At 43.8% G+C, this 9392-nt stretch overlaps 1 protein-coding gene across 1 annotated transcript; it reads right to left on the bottom strand.

The window, feature by feature from the left end:
• Nucleotides 1-1512: 1512 nt before the first annotated feature.
• Nucleotides 1513-9137, bottom strand: LOC133912334 (BRCT domain-containing protein At4g02110-like). Its single transcript, XM_062355002.1, has 10 exons — nucleotides 8783-9137; nucleotides 8555-8644; nucleotides 8370-8474; nucleotides 8171-8272; nucleotides 6945-7029; nucleotides 6227-6293; nucleotides 6097-6141; nucleotides 2870-5938; nucleotides 2377-2593; nucleotides 1513-2219 (listed from the first exon to the last, which is right to left on the bottom strand). Exons 1-10 carry the CDS (start codon nucleotides 8879-8881, stop codon nucleotides 1647-1649), a joined length of 4452 nt encoding a protein of 1483 aa, XP_062210986.1. The 5' UTR covers nucleotides 8882-9137; the 3' UTR covers nucleotides 1513-1646.
• Between the last annotated feature and the right edge of the window lie 255 nt (nucleotides 9138-9392).

Genomic DNA, 9392 nt, shown 5'->3' with positions numbered 1-9392 from the left:
GCCAAGTAGCCATTTGGGAAAAGTTTAATCTCTTTTCTTTGCATTTGGGTTGTAACAGAGCGGATGCCATCACGTTTTGCAGTTAGTGAACAGCAAATCTGTTAACCATGAAGGGCAGAAGCAACGGCCCTGATTTGCATCTCCATGGCCGAAGAAAACCCCACAGGTTTGGTTTAAGGTTGGTGCAGATGTTCTCGTGTGCCGATTATCGATCGCCATAGCCTGGCCCCGTTCGGGAGTAGGCAGACGAGAGGAATGGATAGGAACGGGCCAGTTGGGAACAAGATTACAAGAACGACAGGTCGATGCGATTCCGTTCCGGGCCTGGCATTTCGCTGCGAGCAAGTTGCGAGAAAATTACTACCTGCCCTTTTCCAGCCGGATCGCATGCCTGCCTGCTTCTTCGGCTGGGCAAGAAACCGGGACGGACGTGTTCATCTTTACTGCCATCTTTCCTACCTAGTCTACATATCACATTTGTATAGTTTTAGAGTTTGTACGATATAATAAAGTAGTTTAAAGTTTGTACGATATAATAAAGTAGTTTAAATATTTATTTTTAGTTCAAATAAAAATAAAATTTCTCAGCTCTCAGTCTGTTTACAACTCAAGCTCAAAAAATTTCCCTTAAAACTAAAGCTTTGCTAAATAGACCATTAATACAGGGATCAGGAGACGATATGAGAGAGAGTGAGCAACGCGAGTGGAGTGCAAGTGGAGGGAAAGGATCGCATCATCCATGGCGTTCGTGTCACATGGACCGAGCGGGAGAGAGTGATGGCTGCACCGGCTTTCCTGGGCAGGAACCCAAAAGCGCGCACGGCGTTGAGTGCAGCCGAGCAAGGATCATGCGATCAGCTGATCATGGTCACGGCGCCCGAAAGCTTCAGGCCTAACTGCCGCATCGGCGTGCGCACGGAGAAGGCGAGAGGAAACCCGGCTGGCTTTGGGGCTACACCACCGGCCTGCTTTTTCTGGGAGCTTGGCGCGAACGTTTCACTGCTGCATTCTACTACTACTTGCTTCCGTGCCAAGCCGTTTTGCCCGGCTCGATCCGGAGGGGATTGGATGGGGGAGGATTGCCGAGTCGGGGATTGCGGCGTGCGCTTGCGCTTGCCTTGTCTCATGATGGCCTTCCCGGATGAGTGTAGAAAGGTGAAGGGTGTTGAAAGCAAGGAGAATGGTGATCATGAGATAGCGTGACAGCAGCATCTAGCTCCTCCGCGGGCATGATTGGCGTGTGGCATAGACGTGTCGCGACAGTATTGGCGTTGCTCTGGTTCACTTAGTTTTTTTCTCTCATTTTCCCCTCCTCGAGAAGTCCGATTCACTAAACTAAAGAGGCCACATCGCTGTGGCCCAGACCATACGCCAAAGTTAAAACTCGGCCCAGCAGATTTCCTGGCCCAGTTGGACCGTTCACATGTTCTTAGCCCAACTGACATGCACGCAGTTCACTGACGCTGCTCCATACACAAGCCTTTGCAAAACTAAGCTTTGGACAATGGAGATAAGGTGAACCAATGACGGGAACAGCCAACAGGAACATGATCAAAGAAATGCTGAGCCGGCATTTCTAAAAACTTACAATGGAGACGATTATTACATTATTCTGTTCAATAAAACAGGGGCGTGGAACGAGAAGATCACATTTGCTTGGATGGTCTCAACTTGTGGCCAGTGCCTCTCGTAGGTTTCGTCTTGGCTTTTGGTACGTCGCACTTGGGGCACAGCCAATCGTCTTCGGGGACAGCCTCTAGGGGAGGGTTGCAACAGTCGATGTGCATGCCGATCCCACAACCGGCTGCACCGTCCTCGTCGCCGCAGATCAGCATCACTTCACCCCGGTCCTTGCGCCCGCACACCGAGCAACTTAGGTCCTCGGGATCTTCGTCGTCTTTCGTCGGCTCCGGCTTATCTGTGGCCACTTCTTGTTGGTTCTTCATTAGCTTCTTAAGGAACTTGTTGGCCAGACCGTTCGTTTTGAAGAGAACATGTCTGTCAAGTGGGTGGCCAGGCTTGCAGACGTACTCAACCAGATAATCGGTACTGACGCAGGGAATACCATGCCTGATGAATTCTTGAACCCATGCGTCTGCACTTGGAATGCTAGCTGATACCACAGCAAAGTCGACACCAGAGTCTAAGAATCGAGTGTATGGCGGGGATGTTGCTAAAATGGTGCCATCGCCAGCTCGAACCGCGCGCTTCAGTGTGTCCTGGCAAGACGAGGAGCTCGGGAATTTAGAAAGAATGAAACAAAGCGGAACTACACAGACGATAGATGATTGACCTACAATGTAACATTACTATGCAGAAATACCGTAGTTTCATAAGGCTGTTGTCAGATGAGTTGATTAAGCAAAGAATTCTTACCAGCGTTGGTAATATGAGCTGTCCATAGACAATGATCTGCATTCCATAGAAGGCACCATGGCCCATCTGCTGCCTTAAAATGCGCCATTTCTTGGGAGCTTCTAAACTGATTTTTTCTCCATCACTAAGGTCTGTACCAAACCATTCAAATGGTTCTTCATCTACAAACTTGCCAGCCTCAATGCACGAGGTCAAGTAATCTCTCTTGAGTATCCACCTAATTGGAGGAAGAAGCTGTGAGCATTCAGATTTGGTGAACAGAGAGAGAATTTTTTGTAGAGAGAAAAGAGAGACCTCTTTACAAGACAATTGCTGGCTCTATGATAAAATGCAAGTTAGATACATAATTGATAATGCACTAGCAAACAAAGTTGATTTGTTCAATTAAGCTGTATATTTGCATTCATATCTCTCGCTGAGAAAGGACCATACAATAAAAGTTAATAACTACTTTAAGATGTAAAATCTTAATAACCTAGGTCATAGTTCTTACCTGCCTGCTGCAGCCGCTGCAAAGAACTTCTCAGTTCTCCTGAGAGGGTCTGGGGCGATGAAATGTGTTGCTTGGTATGACCAATGATGTGAATCCCTACAAACTCGTCCCTTCAGGCGTCTAAGTATTGACCGATATTCCCTTCTTTGCTGGCGATTTCCACTTAAAATAAACAAAGCAGGTTCACTCGTGATCAGCATCCCTGATTTATCTCCTTTTATCCTTCTGTGCTCACTGAGCACATCTGTGCTTTTCTGCATTGATCTTGCATCAAATTTGGAACACAAACTGCCAGTTCTAGCGTTTGATTTAGAGTTGAGATTACTATGGTCTTGTCTGTTCTCCCTTTCATGATCTGAAGTCAGAACTTTATTTCTTTTCCCGCTTCTCAACTTAGAATTGTGTGGTCCCTCAGGCTTGTCTACCATGTCGGAATCTTGGCAAGACAATCCAGATACATCTCTCATCCCATCCTTGTTGGCCTTCTCGGAGTCTTGATCAGCAGTTACTTTGTTAACATTGCAAGAAATCTCTTCGATTCTCTTTGATGAAGCAGTTTTAGGTACAGATGCAATGGCACTACCAATTTTGTCACATTTGCTGCCTAAATTGTCTTCTACAGTTTTTATTTTCCTCTTGGCAACTGCATTCCTAACTCTTGTATTCGGTACGTTCTTGGGGTAAAGTATACCACAGTCACTAGCACTTGCACTACTTGAAAGCTTTTTAGGGCAGTCTTCGACATTGTCTGAGGCAAACAAGTCATCAAACAATGACCCAGCAGCCACTGTCTCAGTTTTATCAATTAATGTTTCATTGCTCATGTTGGTGTCAGATTTCCGAGACCTCTTCGCAGCTGTGTTCCTCACTCTGGTGTTAGGTAGTTTCTTGGGTGAATTTATTTGATGTTCATCAGCATTTGCAGTGTCAAAAAACTTTTTACGGTTTATCTCAATATTTTCTTGAGAAACCACCTTACCAAACTCCAAACTGGAAGGTACCTGTGCATCGTCAAACTTGCTGTGAGCATCCTGTGCCCTCTTGGCAACAGTATTCCTCACTCTACAAATCAGTACTTTCTTTGGAGAAATTGGTTTGAGTTCTGCTGCACTTGCAATACTGCAGCTGTTTTTAGAGGCTGGATCAGCATGTTCACGAGGAATCACTTTGGCAGGCCGTGACTCAGAAACTACTTTATTACCACTGTTAGGAACTGACCCATCAGCCTCAATGCTAGCATTTCGAGGCCTCTTTGCACCAGCATTCCTTTCTATAGGAATTGCTACTTTCTTTGAATAACTTGTTTCACCCTGAAAATGGCTTGAAGTGTCCTGAAATCGTTTTGTGCCTTTTTTCACGGTGGTATCAGACACCTTCTCAAGTTTAAAATCTGAAGCCACTGCTACTTCTTTATTGTTGACATCGGGTGCATCAGTTATCTTGGTGTCAGCATTTCCAGAACAGGAAACAACTTGTGAATTCCTTGAACTGTGAACAGACATGTCACATGACTGGTCCTCTGTGCGAGCATTTCCTATCTCATGCAACAGATGCAAGGAATCTTGATTCACTGCATTACCGCTAGCTTGTGCATCTTCCCCATCCTTGTTTCGAAAGGAGAAGCCTGAACTTGTTTTTCCATCTTGAACCGTAGCTAAAGGACTTGTGGTGCATCTGTTTTCTGTCATTGCCTTTAGTGACGTTCTTGCTTTCAGTAGAGATTTTACATTCTTACCATTTGAAGAATATTCAGGAAGATGGACTCCATTAATAGGACCACCATGCTTGAGAGAATTTGTCCTAAATCTTGATTGTCTGCTTGTAGATAAGCTAGATTGTTGATTTCCCAAATTAACAGCATTGGCTTCAGCAGGATTTGTCCCTGCAGATGAAACATTCGCTGGTTCAGATGCATCACTCAGCCTACTCACAAATGGACGATCTACAGGACCAGTTTCCGACACCACATCTCTCTTTTGTAAATTTAAGCTAGCTGGGGAAATTAAGCTCTTCCTTTTCTGAGCATATGCTCCATCAAGTCCATCCGCATTCTTAATATTCTCATTACCTTTCATACTCAGAATGTCAGCATGCTCAACAACTTGTTGTCCCATCCCTACCGAAGAAATATTGGAATCAGCTCTCTGTGTGCTTTCTTCAGCACTGTGAGGTGATGCCATATGGTGAACAGAATGCCCTTCAGGTGACAATAATTTCCGAGAAGCCTTTTTAGAGTTACTTGGGTTCTTGATGTTGTTGGATATGAAATCACCTCCCGAATTTGGATTGACCTCATGATTGGTGAGCTTGTCATCAATATTTGACTGACCAGCTGCTGCGATATGATTACCTGAGGGACCATCTGTCTCCTGACGATGCATGTCGTTGACTTTTGATAAATCAAGCTCATTCACAGATGGATTTCCTCTCAAAGGACTAGTCAATTGGGCTTTAGTAACATTGATCTGATCATGATTGACCGAACATTTTCCAGAAACATGATCCATATTGCCATTTAGGATGGTCGGGGTCCCATTTAAGGAATGTAAATGACGATTACCAAAAATAGTCATCTTGCTTGAGCTTGGAGCGCCTAGAGCGCCACTTGTAATGTCCAGTGTCCTTGCACTAACATATTTTTCTTCAGCTTCCTGAATCGGGCTCGGGCTATTTATGTCTCTTACTGCAACATTCTCTCTCTTTTCACTCAGGACAAATGGAGCTTGAATGGGTGCAAAGACATCGGCCTTAGCAGAAACTGGCAACATACTAGAGTTAGGACTGCTTTGGGCTGTGATATCATGTGTCTTGCTGCCTGCATCTTCTGTCCCCCTGATATGACCAGGGGTGTTCAAATGCCTTTCCACAGGTACCTCTCTATTACCACTGAGAATAATAGGTGATCGCATTGGTGCATTGACGTCAGGGTTGACAGAAGTTTCTGCACATTTGTTTGAGTTGTGCATGCACCTGACACTGGACCTACTGTTCAATGGCCTTTGACCTGCATCTTTTGCTTCATCTTCAGAGTCATTACCTTGCGCTTCCATTAATTCTAGTTCCCAACTACTGAATGAAATAAATAGCCGGAATTAGTTTTCAAGGCATTCTATTATATTGCTAACTACAACAAGAAAATTCTCCAACATAAGCTATATTGGGATGTAAAAACAGAACAGGATATTCAAAAGAAAACTTCAAAGAGCAAACACTTCAATGTTACTTGCCTTTTGCTATAATCATCGACTGGAAGAACTTCCCACGCCTTTAAGCTGAAATAATGAAGAGGACGAATAAAAACATGACAATCCAGTTAACATATTGGCTTTGTAGTTAAGAAAGTTAGTTTTGTAATACCAGTCTTCCAACCACCGGTGATTAACAAGTTTGATGTTCACCTTTTTAGCAAGCTCATACTTCTCACCTAGCATTATATGGAAAATAGAGCTGTGATGTTCCAGAGCACATAACAGAACTTTCTAGTATCAAAATATATGCATACAGAAAGAATGAAATGATCGGAAAGATACATTTTATAGGCATATTATGGTTTATGTTAGATTATTTTGATGCATATTTTCTTAGATGCTTTCTTATCTACAAATGGCATTTGGTCATAAGTTACAAAATTTCTCCAGGCATGTACCACTCAAAGCTGAAACATGGTTGCATGGTTCACATAAAAATTAAACAGGAATGAAGATCCAAACTGTTATGGGACCTACGCATTCTACAACCAAAAAACACAGATCAATTGCTACAAATGTACATTACAGACAAACTTGGAAATGAAGATGCCATTTAAATCAGGAGACTAGTTTTGAATTAGATATAAGATTCTAACAAATCTTTAGAATCATTTATCATAAACAGACTATACATTTCACGTTAAAATAGATGGTAACCAATATAAGGGATACCATTGTCATGTCAAATCGCAGATAAATGGTCACATAAGTATAATGCAACAGCTAGGAAGTTCCATGAAAATGCAGCAGAACAACCTAGTTGCAACAAAGTGCAACACAAGATTTATATGTATGGCATGGGTTGACCAACAAAAGAAACAACGCACCTTCGAATTTGTAGCAAATAAGGTGAGTGGCTGCATTTGCAGTCAAAGGTTTGGAAAATTGCGCTCCCATCAAAGAAACCATTTTCTGCATTAAAAACGTCAGAAGAATGTCTTATTATAAGTCAACATAACTAGTGGAACCACAGTACCCAGGAGCTTTTGCGTGCATATGACACATTAGTTTCTTACTTGAATGCTGGATGTACAAGAAATGTAACTACATTTATGCGTCTACCCCCTTCAGTCACAAAAAAATGTTTTTTTCTTGGTTGTGTGCGGTCAAACTGTGGCCATGGATATCTTTTTAAATATTTTTTTTTACATCTGAAAATGATATGAGTAGATCCATCTTGAATTTTTTTTTCTATGTTTTATAATTATATGTCAGCCTACCCCAACTTGCTTGGGCCAAAGACTGTTGCTGTTGTTGTTATAATTATATGTCAACAGAAATTCAGTGGTCAAAATTGCATTTTGGAACAGAATCGATGTCCAAATCCAAAACAACGCTTTTTTTCTTGTAACCCGAGGGCGTATAATATTTGCAACATGATCCACAAAAATAAAGTTATAAGGCATATGCAAAATACAGCTGGACACAATTATCTTCAAGAAAATGTATACGGCATCTCAAATGACAGGTACCAGAGTAACTAAGGTTATCTACCGATCTGCTACAGTGGTAAACTTAAACTCAAAGTAATAGTTCTAACCGTAAAGGAACTCAAAGGACCAGGAAAAAAAAGTGCAAACATCATCTAAACTAAAGGTCACACCTTATTTCCCTTGTTGCTGCAAAGAAGTCAACCAGAATGATATAATATTCATTAACCATTATGAATGTATTAATGTGATTGCTCATAGGCAAGGCACAACTGCTTCTACATTATCCGAGCAAAGAGGACAAATGCAACCCCCTCCCCCAACCAAACTTTGGAAGTGTATAACTGAGTATGAGACTGGGAATGAAAAGGAATCTCTAGATGACCGAGTATGAGACTGGGAATGAAAAGGAATCTCTAGATGATAGCAAGACATTCTCAAGCAACATGACCAGAACTTCAGCTTCTAATTTTACATTCAATAATTGCTGTCAATCTGAACAAACTAAAGGCAACAATATGGCAGCTCATGTTTCAAAAAACAAGTAACAACTCCAACATTCGACAGCGGTGAGTTGAAAGAATGGCAGGTGTGAATATGACTTAGAACCGGGAGGCTGTTACCATTATGTCTTCACGATAGTTTCTTTGGTAACCCGTCAAGCAAATGTGCAGTGACTGACCACCCGGTATTCCATTCAAATCTCTCACTGGCCAATAGATAACCTGGCAAAAGCCAAAGAATACCAGTTCACAAAACTAAACCGTGGCACTGGTGCACAAATAGGAGCAAAAATGTGCGAACGATTAGCAGCTAACCGACCCTATCTGCATCAGCCAGAACCCCACGATCCAAACTGTCGTCCACCCACAGCTCGCTGACGACCTTCTTCCCTTCAGCCCGCGCCGCCTCGCACGCTGGGTCATCCTGCGCAAAAAGAAAAATCAAATCACAGCTCCAGCCAAGCTGCCAAAACAGAAAGACACCAAATTGCAAACCCGACTCACGTAGACGCGGCCCCACACGACAACGTGGGTGCAGTCGTTGCCGAACCGCCCGGCGTCAACGCCACCGCGCTGCACCATCTCCGACCGGTACTGCACGAACGGCATCGGAAGTTATCATCGTAGCTCGTAGAAGAAACCAATCGTTTCAAAGCGCAGCAGCATTGAGCTCGCGAAACGAGATGCGCGGAGGAGGAGGAGGAGGAGGCCTCGGGGGTGGCGCACGCTTACCTGGGACTCGGCGGCATGGTCGAAGCCGGCGAGGACGAAGCGGACGCCGTCGAAGAGGCGCTCGTCGTCAAAGTCGTCGTCGCCGCTGGGAGAGGCCATGGGGGCGGGTGGACGGCGAAATCCCGAGGTGTGTGCGTGGAATCGGAGGGGCTAGGGTTTGCTCTTGGGTTTGGGGATTGTTCGTGGCTTGCCTGCGGAAGACTCGAGTCGAGGGAGAGTCGAGGGAGAGGGGGGGGGGGATCCAAATGGGGATTTCGGTTTGGGAGGGAACTGAAACGAAAATCTTTTTCGGGCCTCGTTTTTGCTTTTCTTTATCTGGACCGGGTGCATGGGTCGTGACCTCTAGGTCGGTGAGGTGGAGCGGTGCAGTTTGTTCGAGCGGTTTATGGATCTGGTCTATGAAATGAAACGTTCGGAGGAGACGGGGACACATGGGCCTGGGAGATCGGGTGGGTTGGGCTTTGTCATGTATTACTGGGCTTATTCGTTTGATTACCGGACTTTTTCAATATTTACAAAAATACACGATCATTTTAAAATATTACGCATCTAAACTATCATCACCTGTTAGAATGATGATAATAAAATATCATCCATCCAATATGTGACA

This window comes from Phragmites australis, chromosome 3 (genome assembly GCF_958298935.1).
Source record: "Phragmites australis chromosome 3, lpPhrAust1.1, whole genome shotgun sequence".
Taxonomy (NCBI): Eukaryota; Viridiplantae; Streptophyta; class Magnoliopsida; order Poales; family Poaceae; genus Phragmites; species Phragmites australis.
This window is presented reverse-complemented; position numbering and strand designations above follow the sequence as displayed.

Bases quoted from the DNA above. Each gene is read 5' to 3' on its own strand.
- LOC133912334 (XM_062355002.1), bottom strand. From the start codon at position 8,881: ATGGCCTCTCCCAGCGGCGACGACGACTTTGACGACGAGCGCCTCTTC. The intron at 7,030-8,170 runs GTAACAGCCTCC...TTTTTAATGCAG, and splicing joins ACTATCGTGAAGACATAATG to AAAATGGTTTCTTTGATGGG. The intron at 6,294-6,944 runs GTGCGTTGTTTC...ATATAATGCTAG, and splicing joins TATTTGCTACAAATTCGAAG to GTGAGAAGTATGAGCTTGCT.